The sequence below is a fragment of the Canis lupus genome, chromosome 36 (assembly GCF_011100685.1).
Source record: "Canis lupus familiaris isolate Mischka breed German Shepherd chromosome 36, alternate assembly UU_Cfam_GSD_1.0, whole genome shotgun sequence".
Classification (NCBI taxonomy): domain Eukaryota; kingdom Metazoa; phylum Chordata; class Mammalia; order Carnivora; family Canidae; genus Canis; species Canis lupus.
The window spans coordinates 22,251,944-22,270,832 of NC_049257.1; the positions used below are offsets into that span (position 1 = coordinate 22,251,944).

The following is an 18,889-nucleotide window of genomic DNA, read 5'->3' on the forward strand; positions in this document are numbered from 1 at the left end:
GGGGCTTTGGGGAAGTAATTAGGTCTTGAGGGTAGAACCCTGGTGACTGGCATTAGAAGGGATTCCAGAGAGATCCCTTGCCCCACTCTGCTATGTGAGAATGCAACAAGAAGAGGGCCATCCATGTACCAGAAGTGGTTTTTTATCAGATACCGTATCTGCTGGTGCCACGATCCTGGACTTTGCAGCCTCCAGAACTATGAGAAATAGATGTTTGCTGTTTATTAGCCGGCTAGTCTATGGTATTTTGTTATAGCAGCCTGATTGGACTCAGACCACCACTTTTTTCTTTCTTTTTTTTTTTTAATTGAAGTGCAGTTGACACACAATGTTGCATTAGTTTCGGGTGTGTAACGTAGTGATTTGACAAACTGCTTTGCTCCACTCACCCCTAGTTGTAGCCACCACCTGTCACCGTACACCCTATTGCAGTACCATTGACTTGCTCCCTGTTCTGCGCCTTTCATCCCTGTGTCTTATTCACCCCATAACTAGAAGCCTGTAGCTCCCACTCCCCTTCAGCCTTTTTGCCCATCCCCCGACCCCAGACAACCACCTTCTTGAGAACTTCTTCATCTTCCGAACTGAAATTCGGTTCTTACTAAACACTAGCTCCGGAACACCTGAGTGGCTCAGTGGATGAGCGTCTGCCTTCAGCTCAGGTCATGATCCCAGGGTCCCAGGATCAAGTCCCACATCAGGCTCCCCACAGTGGGCCTGCTTCTCCCTCTGCCTGTGTCTCTGACGAATGATATTCCATTGTACGAATGTACCACATTTTGTTTATTCATTCACCTGCTGATGGACACTTGAGTTGCTTCCATCTTTTGGCTATTTTGAATAATGCTGCTGCCATGAGTATGAGTATGAGTATACAAATATCTGCTCAGGTCCCTGCTTTCAGTTCTTTTGGATATATACCCACAGTTGGTATTGCTGAATCATATTTTAATTTTATCTTTAATTTATTGAAGAACCACCACACCATTTTCTTTTTCTTGATAAAATTTTATATTTAATTAATTATTTGACTTATTATTTATTTGAGAGAGAGTGAGTGTGAGTGAGAGAGCAGGAGCAGCAGAGGTAGTGGGAGAGGGAGAAGCAGGCTCTCCTCTGAGCAGGGAGCCCGACATGGAGCTCACCCCCAGGACCCTGGGATCATGACCTGAATTGATGGCAGACACTTCACCACCTGAACCACCCAGGCACCCACACCGTTCCATTTTCAAATAGCAGTTATACCATTTTACATTCCCAGTAGCAATGCATCAGAGTTAAATGCAGGAACATTTTTAACCTAAGCCATTTTATCTGTTTTAGCCAACTCTTCAGCATATCTCAGCTCAGTACAGAAATGCTTATTTTGACAGGAAATTCCTCTAGAGAACAGGACATTTGCTGCTACTCAAGACACTTGGTGCCTCAGTAACAGTTTATACTCACTCATCATGGATTAATGAGTTATTATCTAAGATCACCAAGCAGAGGCTAAATCTTTGATGTTTCCTGTTGTTGCCAAAAGGTCTGCACTCTGCTGACAATCAGTACCTATTAGCAGTCATGGGAACCATAGTTCCCAATATTGTTTTTCTTGTTAAAATATGAATTATGACATTACCAAGCTTCCTTTCAAAACAAGAGTCAGAAACCAAATGATGAATGGTTAAGTGGCTGACAAACCTTAGAAAATTAACACTGGTAAAATGATCAAAGTGATGGTATTAAAATGGCCTTGTCAAAAGTGTCTGTGGCACATGCTTCCATCAAAATCAGAATGAGACCTGTGATCTCATTATGTTAAATATGCTGTACAGCTTTTGTGCCCGTGGATTGTTTTTTAACCTGTACTGGTAACAATCCTTTTAGTAATATGAACTCCCGAAGATATACTTTCTTAGCCTTTTGATAATCTGATGAAAGCTGGTGAATATCTCCCCAGGATAATAAGATGTGTGTATACCCAACACTTGTCACATCATTCCTGGGTTTTAAAAGATGTGCTAATTAAACCCATTCATGAACCCCAGGTTAAGAAGCTCTATAAATGTGTAATTGTATACCATCAGTAATGTATCATTCTGTACAAAAAAAAAAAAAACTAGACTTGACATTTAGTTTATTCATTGATTTACTAGTACATTAAGGGTAGATAGCAAGTAAGAAGTTGTTTCATGGTCTTTGAGGTCAACTAGCTTTGGAAACCAAACTGAGGATCCTATTTAATATACTTCCTAAACCCTACCTTCGTCATCTGTACACTGTAACAGACGAGTTCCTGGATAAGAAATGTGACATCTGGTCTGACATTATATTACCACTATTACCACTATATTACCATATGTTACCACTATTATTATCAGTGGTAAGAGACTGATGCTTTTATTGGTATTTTTTCCCCCCTGACATTATAGAGAAAGCCAGGAAGGAGGTGATGATCTCTTTTTAGGATTCTGACCTCAAAATAATATGTTTGATGTGTTATTTTTTTACTCATTGATAATGTTTTGAAAGGCCATTTATGTTTTATTAATTATGAAATTAGCAGATGTCCAGAGAAGGATTACTCAAGGGAATAGTATGAGGTAGCTTGGTTGTTCAGGATAAGGACATATTCCTTAATCTCTTTATGATAACATTGTTTTGAAGACTCAGTTCTGAGAATAGTCCAGCGCATAATGACCAAAACCCAATAAAACCTAAAATAAGAGGAAAGAGGTGGGCCATATTCCTGGAATATAAATTTCATACCAATTACAAGATTGAAACTAGATTAGAAAGAATGTATAATTATTAAATCTAGGGCATATGTCCCAATTAGAAAATACATCAGCTCAGTGTAAAAAACAAAAACAAAAAAAAAAAACAAAAACCAAGTCAACTCAAATTACAGTTTTCAAATAAGGTCATTGCCACATTATAATATAACAGATTAGTGTGATACTCGAAAATGGCTGAGTTCAGCTGACTTTCAGGGGAAACTTCAATATGAAAAGCTACCAATAAATAAGTAGAACCATTCAGATCATTAAAGGAAGTTTAGATTGGTTCACAAACCAATGTAACATTGGTTCTAGCTCTTTTCTTGAGAATTTGTTTAGATTTATGTATGGGGGCAGTTTATTTTGAATTATGTACTCCTTCCTTTGCTGGTGGTGTGTGTAAAAGGGGATATGTCTTTGCCAGTAATCTCATGGCTCTCTGGGATGCTGTACTCCTACTCTGTATTATTAATAAGAGAGATCCATGCAGAGCTGGTTTCCCCTTCATAAGGACTATTAGAACCTTGTGCTGGCATTTTCTCGTGCTTTTCCTAGGTTGCGAAAGGGAATGGAAAAGCCTCCCTCTCTTTAATGGACCTTAGGTCTTTGAGTCTGGACACAGTAACTCTCAATAGGAAAGCCTCAGGACAGGGCAGTACATCTTGCCAGAAGATCAAGGCTCTCACTGGCCTCTCTACCCCCATAACTGAGGCCCTTCACTGATCCAGCACTGGGGCAGATCCCTGCCTTTCCCTACCTCATGGTCCATGGAGGCAGGTTTTATAGAGCCTTCTCCCACCATGTTATTTTCTTTGACCTTGGACATGCCCAAGGATCAGTTAGACAGATGAAGAGGGCTTTTCCTTTTTCTTGCCTGGTAGATTCCTCCTTGAGAATGCTTTGTCAAGTGTATACAACATACTGGTTCTAGTCATTGTAATGACCGCAGTGCATTTGGATAGTCTGTATAAGGTAAATTTCCAGTAAATAACATATTTGTAAGCATTAAGGTTCCAGAAGGTTGGGAAGAACTTGTATCAGAGTGTCTCGAAGGTTAGAATTCTCAAGTTATAATCTTTAGAATTTATAATTTTCAGAACAGATAAAAAGAAGCCTATTAGTTTAAGTAGGTTAGTTTAAGTAGGGGAAAGAAGATACTCAGATGTAACGACATCTGTACTTTTGCATCAAACATAGTTTTACAGATCCAAATAACTAGCACTCTCAAGCAGTATGTGTCATTTGAGGTCTTCCTTTAGTATCAAGAAAGAATTAATCAGAATATAAGCTAATACCAAAGATTTATTTCATACAACAACCTTGAGAAAGTGTTTTCCAGGGTTATTCCTTGCTCAGCCCAATCTCCTATACTGTTTACCTGGTGTGTACGGTGTTTCAAATTTCTCTTGCATGGATTTGTCTGGTGTCTGTATTCAGTTCAGTGTGTGTGAGAGAGACACGAGTGTGCATGTCTGCCTTCCTTTTTCCCCTTACAACCATCTTCTTTGATTCTCTACTTGAAATAGACAAAAAATAGAACATTTTAGCATGTCTTATTGCTATTTATCCATAGTTTATAAGTCTTTAAAAGCAACTTTTAAATGTTGAATTATATTCTTTACCTGAAAAGAAACAAATATTTTTCAAAATAAAAATAGCTTTATTGTGTCTGTTTTTTGAATTAATATATACCCAGTATAAAAAAGAACAAATATTTAAAATTCGAAAAAGAGCCCTCTCAGATTTCACCTCCTAAATTGCTGATATTTGTGCTATAATTTATGTCACCAAATGTAAGGATCTTGAATTGTTTTTATCTAACCATCACTTTAGATGATGTACACACACACCCATGATTTATTGATTGATTGACTGAAGAGATTTATATTTATTTATTTTAGAGAGAGAACACAGAAGGAAGGGGCAGAGGGAGAGGGAGAGAGAGTCCCAAGCAGACTCCACACTGAGTACAGAGCCCAGCAAAGGGCTCTATTCCACAACCCTAAGATCAGAACCTGAGCTGAAATCAAGAGTCTAGTGCCCAACCAGCTGTGCCAACCAGGCACCCCACATGTATTTAAGACTTTACGTGAAGAGCAATTTTAGGTTCACAGCAAAATTGAGCAGAAAGTACAGAATTTCCACATATCTCTTCCCTCCTCCCACCCCTGCCTCCTCCACTGTAAATATCCCACACCAGAGTGGTATCTTTGTTACAATCAATGATGAACCTGTTTTGACAGGTCATTATCACCCAGAGTCCATAGTTTAGGTTAGGGTTTACTCTCAGTGTTGTACATTCTGTGGTTTGGACAAATGTATGGCTTGCATCCACCATTACAGTATCATACAGAATAGTTTCACCATCCTAAAAATCCTTCGTGCTGCATCTCTTTATCCCTCCTCCGACTCCCAACTCTGGCAATCACTGATCTTTTTTCTGTCTCCATACTTTTGCCTTTTCCAAAGTATCATATAGTTGAAATTATATAATATGGACCCTTTTCAGATTGAATGTTTTCACTTTAAAAAAAGGATAGATAGATATATAGATAGATAGATAGATAGATAGATAGATAGATAGATAGATAGATAGATGTAGGCAGGTAGGTAGATTTGGTAACCAGCTATATTAAGGAAAGTTTTCTTTTTTCCTCCCTTCTGGTTGATTTTCATTTGATTCTCATGTGCATTTCAGATGAATAATTATATTATTCATTGTTTAGCACTCTCAGAGCACAGTGTTAATAAGGTAATAACCAGTATGATTATTTTGTTGCTGACATTGATGGAAATGGTACTGATGTTTCACCATTAAGCCTGATGTAGATTGACTTATGTGCCTGTGCATGTATGGTTATGTGTTTGTATGTACAGAACAGCACGTAGAAAGACATATTCCAGTATTTGTTTGGAGTTCTTAAATATTTGGGAATGGACATTAAATGGCGTACTTTTAAAATCAGGATGATTATAGAATATTTAGCCTTTGAACTCTTACCAGTTTTAGCTATTTATTATACATTGCAACAGTTATCTAATAAGTTAGTGTCTTCTATGCCTGGTTATATGTTTTTATGACCTCTCTGTATTTGTGATTCCTGTTTTTCTCCACATTTAGAAATGAAAGTATAAATAGGGCAGCCCCAGTGGCGCAGCGGTTTGGTGCCGCCTGCAGCCCGGGGCATGATCCTGGAGACCTGGGATCGAGTCCCACATCGGGCTCCCTGCATGGAGCCTGCTTCTCCCTCTGCCTGTGTCCCTCTCTCTCTCTCTCTCTCTCTCTTTCTGTGTCTCTATGAATAAATAAATAAAATCTTTTTTAAAAAAAGTAGAAAGAAAAGAAAGAAAGAAAGAAAGAAAGAAAGAAAGAAAGAAAGAAAGAAAGAAAGAAAGAAAAAGAAAAGAAAGAAAGATAGATAGATAGATGAGTTGATAAATCCAAGACATTTATTTATTTGTATGGTTCTGTAGTTGGCTTTTCTAATTTCATGAATTATAAACTTAATGCATTTGTTTTTATTCTTTTGTGTTTAGTAATGGAAATGAGTAAGACCAAGAGTTTTCCTTTCCTTATATCTTTAGCTATGTTCTGCATTTCTAAATAGTTTTGTTACCTTATTTTGTGTATGCTTTGCTTGCTGTTATCTTTAGTCTTTCACCCTTGAGTTAACCAGAGAATTCACTCCATCACTCAGAGAGAGAAAGAGAGGAGAGGGAGGGGGAGGGACAAGACTGAGTACTTTTGATTTCTGCTCCTTTCAAATATTCTACAATACCAGTTTTACTTTTTTCTTCACTCTGAAGCATACTAAGAGTATATTTTCAAACTTTTTCTAGGATTAACCCCTTTGCTTCCACTTTTTCATTAATATTTAACTTCCTGAATTGATTCAGAGAATGATCTAAATTCAGCAATATCATTAGGATCTATCTTATTTTGGTTTGCTTTTTACTAATTTTGCCTGATGAAGTTTATTTTTCCAGATAAAAATATTTATTTTTATCTGTTGAAGATTTTATTTTCCAAGCTGAAGGCTTCCTTATGTTCAGGAATAGTTTTGAATATTATTTCTTTTCTTTTTTGATTATTGTCTTTAGCATCATTCATATCTGTAGGTTCAGGTTCCATTATTTGTTGACTTTTCCTGTCCTTCCATTTGCAAGATGATTTCTTCAACTTGGTCTTTTTAACCTACCTATTGATTTGAATTTTTCTGCAGAATCATTTGGTGCTTCATTAATGTCATTTTAATTACTTTGAAATTATGATGTCATCGTTTGTTTCCTTAATTTCTTAATTTTGCCAGCTCCCATTGTATCTCAACTTGTCTTATTTCTTATTCAAAAACACTTTTTTTTTTAATTTGTGAAAGTATGAAGCAGTGGTACTCTAAAGCTACCATCCCTTTTGCTAGGATTAACATTCCATATCTGCCCTCTAATTATCTCTCACACATAATAATTTGCTCTCCTATTGGGGGAATAATTTTTCATCATGGTTTATACGCACATACTTTTTTTTTTTTTTTTAGCTTTTCTCTATATGAAATCTGCTCCTTGTCAAAAGAGTATTTGTGCCAGTTATCCTTGGCTCCCTTCATGTTTACTTGAGTAGCATTTTGATCCTCTGAAAATTCACACTTGGGGGACTAAGTGATGTGGAACATAGGTCTGTCTTAGTCATGTCCTTGGTAAAGGATCTTAGGAGAGTGGAGAGTGGCCAGTCTTCATCAGTCATAGAGAACTTGTCTCTTTGTATGCTTTTTTTCCTCTCTAGTTTTGTAAATGACTGCTAGGGAGGGAAGGCTGTATTTTGGGTGTGCTTTGGGATGTGTCCATGATGTTCTTTGGAAGCCAAGACTAAGGAAAGCAGGAAAAGATAAGGCAGAGCTATGTACTTGTGTGCCAGTATTGCTGTGCCTCTGTGGCCTCAGAAAGCTATTAATCTGTGATGAGGCTTTTCCCTGTGCTTCTTGCTCCTTGCCATTCTAATCTAGAGGAAACTGGTGGAGTTTGCCAGACTTTCTTCTTATAGTGCCATTTTAAGATGGGAGTTCTATATTGGTTTCATACCTACTGGTTTGTTTGTGAATAAAGTGATTCTTTCCATTTTATTTTATTTTCTTTATTTATTTTTAAAGATTTTATTTATTTATTCATGAGAGACACAGAGAGAGAGAGAGGCAGAGACACAGGCAGAGGGAGACGCAGGCTCCCTGCAGGGAGCCCCACGTGGGACTCTTGAGACTCAATCCCAAGACTCCAGGATCAGGCCCTGGGCCGAAGGCTGTGCTAAACCGCTGAGCCACCCGGGCTGCCCGATCCCTTCCATTTTATGGCATGTTGTGGCCACTATTCTTTAGTGAAAGTACTAATGATTTTTTTTAAAGTCCTTTTAGCCTCTGCTGTTTAGTTATTTTCTGGGAAAATGTTTATAAAATCTTACGTTGCCACCTTTTTGAGAAGACATTGGCTTAACTTCATGAAAGCAGTCCTTGATTTTCTTTTTCTTTTTGTGGGTTAATGACCTTAGAAATAAAAAGATTCCCTACCCTTTCTCTTTATGGAAAAAAAAAACCACTTGAATATATAATGACATTGTAATGACTGTAATATATAATGACAATAGGCATTTATTGCTCCTGTGATGATCTTGATAGAAAACTAATTTATTCCACTCAGCCGTACAATGACATTTGCATTGGTAAGATCAGTTGATGACAGGAATGCCCTCCCTTGTGACTTGTGCCTGCGATCCTCTAATGTGGCTCCTCATCATTCTCCGTAGGTAGTCATGCAAATATTGAAAAAGACAAACTATCAAGAACCCAAACACTAACTTAAAACAGAATCTAATGTCAAAACTATGAAGAACTAGATCCTAATTTTATGATGGCTATCTCTCAATTTGAGGAAAATCTTGATTGAGTCAAGTCTCAATTAAAACAAACCTCAGGGACTCCTAGGTGGCTCAGCGGTTGAGCATCTGCCTTCAGCTCCGGATGTGATCCCAGAGTTCCAGGATCGAGTCTCATATCGGGCTCCCTGCATAGAGCCTGCTTCTCCCTCTACCTATGTGTCTGCCTCTCTCTATGTGTCTCTAATGAATAAATAATTTTAAAAAATAATAAATAAAACAAACCTCAGCTACTGTTGCAGAAAAGGAGACTGAGAAAGGGTGGAAAAGTTACCTAATTCTTACAATCTATCCTCATACTTGGAGACCCAGTTGGCCTCAACCAAAAAAAGTAGTATCATTTCCTCTCTATTGTGTTAGAGTATGAAGTGTGATTCTCTAAAACTCCAGATTAAATCACCAAGATTGGGAAAAGGACTGGGAAGAGAAAAATTTGATTTGGGGTAGTGTGGGGGAGGTCTTGTATTGCAAGGGAGACTAGAAGGATACCATTTTACTCTTACTGTGTCACTTACAGACTGTAGGTTCCAACAAGATTTAGAGCAACTTGAAGGGAAATAGAACATTACAAGGGGAATTTTATCTTTTAAGGTCAAATGTAAAACTCAGTTAAAACCATGTTAAAATCAGGGGCACCTGGGTGACTCAGTCAGTTAAGCATCTGCCTTCAGCTCAGGTCATGATCCCAGGGTCCTGGGTATCCAGCCCCCATTGAGCTCCCTGCGCTGCGGAGAACCTGCTTCTCCCTCTCCCTGTCGCTCCCCCTGCTTGTGCACTCTCTCTCTCTCTTTCTCTGTAATAAATAAATAAAATATTTTTAAAAATGCTAAAATCAGTTTTTTAAGGAAAAGGAGATTATAAAGGAAAAGCCATCAAGCATTGAAGGAAACAGAGAAGAACCATAAAATAGAAAGTGTAACATGATATGGCAGGGATAAGCCCAACTATTAGTTACAACATTAAATGGGAAGGAGAAAAATGTCACTAATACTAGATTTAAAAAAAAAAGCAAACCATGATCACTAGTAGATGAATATATAATACAAGATGATACAGAAAGTTTAAATGTAAAAGGATGGACAAATTTCATTAATCACTTGCAAACAGAGAGCGGATGATACCAAATAAAGCAAAAAAAGTAGTGAACAAAGAGAGTCATTTTTATGATCAAAAGCTAACAGAATGATTAGGATCTCTTCTGTGATAAATCTCATTGTTTCAAAATATATGGAATACAACCTAAATGTCCCAGTAGAAGCACGGCTAAATGTATCATGGTATATCTGTGTGATGGCCGTGGTGATTCAGAGCCATGATACTGAAGTTCCTTTGTTCACAAAGAAAGCTATTATCAATATATTGTTGTCTGAAGAAAGCATATTGCAGATAGAGTGAATATTCTTTTCCTACGTTGGTTAAAGTAGAATCAAATGTTAACTAGGATTATTTCTAGGTGATGAAACTAGAGTCCATTTAAATGTTTTCATCTGAGCTATTAATTTTTCCCTGTGGTGAATATAGTAGATTATTGCCCCTAAGTATTCGTTGCCTTATATTGGCTGCACTATATTTTCACGCATCATCCTCCTTAATTTGGCCATCTGACCTACTTTGGACAATAAGATGTGAGCAAAAGGGACATGTGCCACCTATAAGCAAGCACTTTAAGAACTTTCTCCTGTTTTGTCGTGGCTGTTTTCCCTTGTCACTTGGGAGTTGCTCTTAAAGCCTGGAGTGAAGAGGATGCAGGGTAGGGGTGCAGCTGACCTCTAAAGGACATGTCAATAAACCTTTCTCGTAAGCCTTAAGATTTGGGAGTTGTGTGTTTCTATGTCACAACTTAGCCCAGCCTACATAGTCGAGTTTCAGATGTTTATCTGAACACGTGCAATTTATGGTGCCTGTGAACAGCAGCTTCTAGAACTCTTCCCTGCCGCCTCTTGCTTTACTTAGCTCTCTGGGTCATAAATCTGAATTTTATGTCACTCAGTGTAAATGCAGATGTTATAGCACTTAAAAACAGGGATCCCTGGGTGGTGCAGTGGTTTGGCGCCTGCCTTTGGCCCAGGGCGCGATCCTGGAGACCCGGGATCGAATCCCACATCGGGCTCCCTGCATGGAGCCCGCTTCTCTCTCTGCCTGTGTCTCTGCCTCTCTCTCTCTCTCTCTCTGTGACTATCATGAATAAATAAATAAAATCTTTAAAAAAAAAAAAAAAAAACAATTGTAGTGATCCCACTGATATGAACAAGGAGGGAGACAGAAAATTAGATGTTCAGCTCTTATATCGCTGTTATTTTCAACAACAATAATTTTTCTCATTGAGTATAGGAATTATGTTGATGTTGACTTTAAAATCTATGGTCTTTGAAAAATAAATATATAAAACAAAATCTATGGGTTTTCCTTGGCTTTAGGATTTTATTTAGGCAATTTATGAAAATGTGCTTTGATAGAGATGAAATAATTTTTTCTAATGTCACACTAATTCTTACACTGTAGGAGTAAAGAGTAAATAGGTATAACCTACTAACAGAATTTGGAGTTACTTTTTTAATGCACATTGAAATAGAACAGGTGGTCAAATACTTGACTGATAATCAGATTGGAATGATCTTTAAAGGTCATCTCTTTCAACTTTAGGTACTTGAAATCCTCTTTGTTAAAAAAAATCAGAAATTAATAGAAATAACAATTATATCAAAAATGATTCTTGGAATGAATTGAATATTCTTAATTGCCTTTTCTTCACTCTTGGTATTATTCAAGATATTCATAATTGTCATTCAACCAAAATGTTGCACTTTCATCATAGGTAGTTTACCCTGAAAATGTCATTTAAACTTAAAACAAAACCCAGAATTGGTGGGTGTCAGCATTGGTGTTAATGGGGTAAGTGCAGTTAGGAGTTGGGTGCAGTTAAGAAAAAAAAAGTTCAGAAGGGGAAATGTCTCTTGATGTAGCTTGGATTGAGTTTACTTCCAAATGGATAACAGTCTAATAGTTTGGTTGTTTCAACCTCATCCCTTTGGGGCACTTGAATGCATCACAGAACTTCCACGCTTTTAGCTCGTGTGTCAGCATTTTATAAAATGTCTTGGACCAGAAAGTACTTCAAATCAAGGACTGAGCAGTGTTCTTGCTTTCTCTTTGTTGGCACCAGAGCTTGGCTTGGGAAATTTTATTCACACTTATTAGGCTACTTTAATATAATAAAAGAATTAGATGATCCTCTATCAAATATTGCTTTATTACTGCCTTTTGACAATACTAAATGGATCCTGATTTCTTAGCCCATGAAGGAGCGCTGCAGCTCTTGACATCTCTATTAACCCAAAGATCAATTTTGTTTCAAGAGAAGACTTTCCAGTTTGGGGGATAAGTGGTGGTGACAAGCTGAAATCTTAAGAAAGGGATTACACAGATTTTATTCACTAAAGAGCCCAGTTTTCTTAATTTATAATAACTTGCCTTTTAATTATTGGGATTGTTCTTTTGAATATTCTCTATAGCCAGGTGACGATTAAAATCCTGATTAACACACTCAGGGTCACACAATCCGTTAACATAATGTTGCAGATTTAGAAAATAGGACTATTTCTAGGCCTGTATAAAACTTCATACACGGGGATCCCTGGGTGGCGCAGCGGTGTGGCGCCTGCCTTTGGCCCAGGGCGCGATCCTGGAGATCCGGGATCAAATCCCACGTCAGGCTCCCGGTGCATGGAGCCTGCTTCTCCCTCTGCCTGTGTCTCTGCCTCTCTCTCTCTCTCTCTCTCTCTCTCTCTCTCTCTCCTCTATGTGACTATCATAAATAAATTTAAAAAAAGATTAAAAAAAAAAAACTTCATACACTTGCAGAGTTTACGTGATCTGTACATAAATCATGTGATACATTTATATTAGTAACAATCTACTAAACATTTGTCTACAGCCTAAATTTCTCTGAGCTCTGGAACTACTTTTCCAAGTGTTCATCGCCGTTTGAACACCTCGGTTATACCTGAAACTCAGCGGGTCAATACCATATGGGACTTCCTGTCAATCCTGAATTTCCTTTGGCCAGCCCTTGCTCCGAGTACCAGAAACCCAGGAAGCTTCCTCAACCCGGCCTCCCCCCCCCCCCCCCCCCCCCACACACACACACTCCTCTGTATCCTGTTACAACTGCCAGGACTGGATGCCAAATTTCCTACCACCTCTCTAAGTCATCCTCTCTTGCTTCCTTATTGGGCCTCCCTCACCTTCTTTATTTCTCCAATCTGGTTCTCCTCTCACTGCTGTCAAAGTATGCTTTAAAACACACAAATGTGGTTATACCACACTCCTTTATGGCTTCTTAGGCTTACGATAAAAAATCGAAATGGTGAACATGGCTGACAAGGCCCTGCGGGGACTTGGCGTCTGCTTCTCTCTGGCCCATCATGCGGCTCTCATCATGATTTCCAGTACTAATTCCTTGGTCGTGCCAGGCCGGACACCCAGGCACCTGGTTAACTCCTGCTCATCCTTCAGACCTCAGCTCCAACCCTCTTGATCAGGATACCTCTAACCTCCAGATCCAGTGCATTCCTCTCGCCATATATCCTCCTACATCTTTATTCTTTTTTTATTTTTTATTTTATTAACTGTCTCTTCCTTTGGACTGAAGTTCAGGTCTCCCCTTTCTTTCACCTTAAGTTCGCTTTCTGATCATGTCCAGGAGTTTTTTTCTTCCCACCTGTGCTGTGGTACTTACCTGTACTTACAGTGTTCTGTGCTTCCTTCAAGAAGTATCATTAAGATGGGGGTAGAAATCTGTCTTCTGTCTTCTTGGAAGAGGGAAACTTTGCTTTAGTGGTCAGTCTTTTGGGTCACAGATGGTTGGGTAAGCTTCTCCTACTATCATGCTTACCTTTAAAAAATAATGTTTCTAAGCAACCAGTGTTACCAATTGAACAATGCTTCCCTCAGGCACAAGTTTTTGGTCCTAGCAAGCTTTCCTTATGTGAATCCAAGTGAAAAATGAAGTGACTCTTGGCTGTAGCTAAATGAAGCGACTCCAGTTTCACAACATGTTTGTCCATCTGTAGGTTCTTGAGAGCCCATTGGTCATTGAATTGAGAATCATATGTAAGTATGTTGTGGTCTTGAGGTGCAAATAACGGTGGGTATGCGTATTCTTGATCCTTCCTAAATGCTGCATCACACAATATACAAAATGCATGAACCTTTTTGCCTTTTGTGTCTGTTTTCTGTTGGATTTAACCATCACATTCAGGACCCAACTGAACTCAACTGAAGACAGGTGTGGGCTGAGCCCTTATTTTAAGCCATTGAGCAGGGCATTTAACTTCCAGGGGAGGAAACTGATGTGCTGCTTTAAAACAAAGAGAATGTGAGGGAGGAATATGACTTTAGCGTATGGTTTCTTTCCATTTTCCTTTTGACCTTTTTTTTCATATTAGCACTTTTAGCCTCCACCTTAAAATCTAGAGGAAGAAATAATATTTCCTAATGTGTCAGTGTTCTTCCTCTCCCTAACATTTTAGGTTTCTTTTTCCCCCCTAAAAATAATGATTTTTTTATTTGTATTTTAATTACATGAGGTGTTTTGTTTTTCTTCTTGTTTCACTTTTAGGTATTTTGGACACCTTCAATATTTGCCTTCTCTTTTCTGGTCAAGCCTGATTCCTGAAATGGAACTAAAGCTGAAAAATCATCTCCTTTGTCTGCAAATTTGAGACACGATTGGGATGGTCTTAAGTGCATACAACTAGACCCTTAACTGCAGCGATGAGTTCAGACGAGAAGGGCATATCCCCTGCTCATAAAACATCCACTCCAACCCATAGAAGTGCCTCTTCTTCAACATCCTCCCATAGGGAGAGTCGGCAGGTAAGAGAATAATACAGAGTGCATTTTATTATTTTATGGAAATATGGTACCCTTAGGATACGATGGGCTTGCTAATTAATTCTGAAATCTTGTTGTGAAGATTTTTATTCCACAGGAAAACTCACTGTTATCTGTAGATCTACCCCTTGATGCCACAAAGATCCCCATCTTGTTTTTCTATTTAGGATCCTGTTTCAGGGTGTAGACCACCGGAAAGGTGGGGTGGCTAGAGGAAGCCTTGCTTTCCTCTTCACTGGGCACCTGAAGGAGCGGGGAGCAGCTTCAGGAACTGGAACACTCTCCTCTCTCTATTTGTGGAGGAGAAAGGGGATATGAACCTGCAAAAAATCTTCTTCCTACAAGTCTCTCACTGGCCTGCCCAGCACTAACTTCTCTTTGGCATTTCACAGAATCTGGTAACAGATTCAGGAATTAGGATACAAATAAAATTGTAGTATCAGGGACTTAAGGGCAGTGAGAGCTCTGATAATGCTTAGAGTCAATAGAGAAAATAAATTACTGTGTCATCATCCCATTGAGCCCATTCTGTCCATGATTTTTGTTTACAGAGTGACTTCATTACTACTTGAGTGGCTGTCCTACCTGCCAAGGTTGTAGGGGGGAAATTAGTCACATGAATTTTCTTCATTGTCAAAACAGGCAGTTGTTTTGTCCAGTACGTGCCTGAGTATTGCTATCTGCCGTTATGACATTATCTTGTGATAGAATTTTTATTGCGTAACTGGGAATTCACAATAAACAGGTTAACTACTTTAGAACATTTTCCTTTTGAGGAACATTCCCTTTAGTCAGTTATTCCTGCAGTGTTTTACCTCCCTATTTTATGTGTTCAAGGTGTATGGCCTAGTTTCCGGAAGTGTGAACATCAGTTACCCTGTGCTCGACAGCATAGACTTGGGTCTTTTTTTTTTTTCTAATCTTTTTTTTTTATGATTTTATTTATTTATTCATGAGAGACACAGAGCATGAGAGAGAGAGGCAGAGACACAGGCAGAGGGAGAAGCAGGCTCCATGCAGGGAGCCCGACGCGGGACTGGATCCTGCGTCTCCAGGATCACAACCTGGGCTGAAGGTGGCACTAAACCACTGAGCCACCTGGGCTGCCCTAGATTTGGGTCTTGAGACAGCCAGTCCAGATGTGAATTCATTCTTCTAGATGGTGGGAATGCACTGCTGGAGGTGTTTTCTTAGGGAACCCTCAGTCCCAGACCCACCCTGGACTCCTCCCGTTTTCTAGCAGGAGACCCCAGGGTTATCTGTGAGAATCAGAGGATCCTTATCTGTATATCTGTCACAGATGCTAAGGCAGGTATTTCTGCTACGGGGATTTTGGACACTGGTGTCCTTTGTTGTAGAGTTCAAACCAGACGTCCACATTCCTTTCATCAGAAGCGGTTTTGCCCTTAACTCACTCTGTGATCACACACAGTTATGTTTATTGCCTTGCGTTCATAGAGTAAAAGAAAGTAAAAGTACAGTGAACAGAATAACCTCATTTGTACGAAGTAACAACAACTGTATGCCTTGATGCTTTCTAAGTGTGCAGTTTCTGTTTCTCCTTCACCTGCCTCTCTGTCCTTTCTTGTTACGGCTTTTCCATTTTTCCTTTGCCCTGGGCGTTTCAATGGAGAGACATTTTAAGCAGCCTGGCCTTCCCAGCTGCTGACAGAAGGACGAGATTGACCCAGGTCACCCTGGAGAGTTGTGGCAAATGGAAAAGATGGATGATGGCTGTGCAAACATCTGCCGTGCGTTGTTGAGCTGCCCATTGCACCTGAGCTCCAAGGCTCCTGTGCAAAACGACAGGGAGGAACTGAGACCCTGGTCCACAGAGGGGGTCTGAAGGTAGACTGTGTGACTCCTGGCTGGCTCATGAATGAAAAGTTTTACAAGGAGAATCAAGTAGTAAGATATCTGTTACTCCTGTAAATTGAGACAATGCTCAAATGGTTGTTATTCTTTAAGGAGAGTTCACTTTAAATGTTGTGTGTGTCACTGGGTCCAGACTCTCCCAAATCCTTTCTCCTCTGGTTTGTGTCTCCTGTTTTGTGTCTGTTCATCTCTCTCAGGGGAGAGAATAAAGAACAATTAGAGTTCTGTTTTTCCCTTCCTGTCTCAGTCACTTCCTAAGTGATTTGGGGGAAATCAGAGATTGTGAGGATCCTGTGATCTAATATGATGCGGTGGTTTTCATATACACCTATTGTGGTGTGTGATTATTTTCCTAGGGAAGGGGTGTGGAGAAAGTGATAAATGAGTCTTCAATGAATGTTACCATTCTTCCGATATGACACCCATGCAAACGGAGTCCGTCCTATATCTCATAGATGGACCATATGAGTAAATGATCGACCTGTAGCTGAGAATTCAGTGATGCCTGAATGCACAGTGTTTGCCTGTCCTTCCCAGGTTCTAGTTTTAGATCACTAATCGATCGATTGGGCATTTCTACTTAGATGTACCATGACGTCTTAAATCAATACACATAAGCCTGTTCACTCTCCGGATAATCATTCTCTCACAGACTCCAGGGTCAAAGCCATTCCTTTCTCCTTTGACTCTTCCACATTCAGTAGGTTGACAAATTTTACTGATTATTTCCCCCTTTATAATGGGACCACTTCTTTCTATTTCCACTGTCCACTCACTAGCCTAGACTCTCGTCACTTCAACATCCTGCACAGTCCTCTGGCCTCACTGTGTCCCTGATGGCCTTGTGAGATCGAATTTCCTTAATATGGCAGATCCATTCTCAGAACCCTTCAAAGACTCTTTCTTGTTTACCAACACAATTAAGGCCAGATTTCCTTACTTGGTATCTGATGACCTCTGTGACCTGATCCAGCCTCAGGGTCCCGTGTCCCTCCCACCCTGTACAGTCTTGTCTGTACATCATTCCTAAAACTGCCTTATCCTCATCTCTGCCTTTGTCTTTCCTACACAGAATTCCCACCACACTTGCTTGACCTGATATCCCCGCTTCAGGGACTGGCTCATGTGACCTTTCCCTGACCACTCAACCCCATGAAGTCCTCTCCCCTTCTCTGAACTTTTACAGAACTTTTGGACAACATTTGACATTTTTATATTTATTATTTTTTTAATGAACCAATCTCCTCAACTGTTTTCTAAGCTCTTCTAAACAGGCAACACGCTCTAATTCTTCAGGGACAAGCCTTACACCTCAAATATTTTAATATAGCCCAGAGGATATTTTTAAAGACCTTCAATGGTGTTAGTCTTGTCTTCTTATTACAAACTTGCCATTCCAGATTTATGTGTCCTCTCTCTTCTTCCTTCCTCATAGATTGAGTAAAACAAAGACCATCTGCCAAGTGCATAGTAGTAATTGGCTGTCCTTCCGGTGGCAAAATTATGTAGCACAACAGGTGAGGGAGGGAGAGGAGTTAGGAAATGAAGGGATTCAGTGTCCTTTGTGATTTCACTGAGTGTTTCTTCATCAACATAAGAGGGTCAAGACTCCACTTAGGATTTAACAGGTTGGAAGACTTCAGTAATTGCTCCATTTACATTTCATTTCAGACTGATATTCAATGTTAGAACATTTAACAAAATTAACTTTGTGTGTGTATGTGTGTGTGAGTGTGTGTGTGTGTGTGAGAAAGAGACCCAGAAACAGAGAGAAATCAACTATGATTCATAATCTGCAAGAAACATATACTCTTAATTTTTTTAAAAGCAGAATTTCCCAATGTATGTGCCCAAGAATACTTTCCCCTTGAGGTTTTGCATGAAAAGGGACTATTATTGTCAAGAGAAATGCTAAACACAATCTCTTTTTGCGATATACATTAATAAATTAAGGACACTGGTAAATCCTGTAGTTAGAACTTTAACTGAGCATTTATAGAATCTAGTAGATTGTGGAACTTTTTTTATTCTCCTAAGATTTGGTTGTTAAATATCCAGATTCTTCTTTCTGTTAAATTGGAAGAGAGGAGCGTCTGCGTGGCTCAGCAGTTGAGCATCTCCCTTTGGCTCAGAGTGTGATCCCAGAGTTTGGGATCGAGTCCCACATCAGGCTCCCTGCAGGGAGCCTGCTTCTCCCTCTGCCTATGTCTCTGCCTCTCTCTGTGTCTGTTGTGAATAAATAAATAAAATCCTAAAAAAAAAAAAAAAAAAAGAAAGAAAGAAATTGGAAGAGGTAGGAACAAACACTGGAGCCCAGATTCCAAATGACTACACTAGACCGCGCTTAGGAGTGGCTGAGTGTCTTCCCCTTTAGATGTGGTATGTACCCTCTGATCAGCCACAGTCCCTACCTTTCTTTATCGTGCTTCAATACTTA

The 18,889-nt window shown here is 39.3% G+C and overlaps 1 protein-coding gene across 14 annotated transcripts in view; it reads left to right on the plus strand.

Moving 5' to 3' along the window:
* OSBPL6 (oxysterol binding protein like 6) overlaps nucleotides 1-18,889 on the plus strand; it is a 151,346-nt gene that overhangs the window by 46,736 nt on the left and 85,721 nt on the right. For all 14 annotated transcript variants that reach the window (XR_005384790.1, XM_038584953.1, XM_038584955.1 and 11 more), the window contains one exon: nucleotides 14,303-14,559. Coding sequence is in view for 13 of the 14 variants with exons in the window: in XM_038584953.1 (XP_038440881.1) it covers nucleotides 14,458-14,559 (102 nt within the window). In the remaining variant the exon portion in view is untranslated. The remainder of the gene's footprint in view (nucleotides 1-14,302; nucleotides 14,560-18,889) is intronic.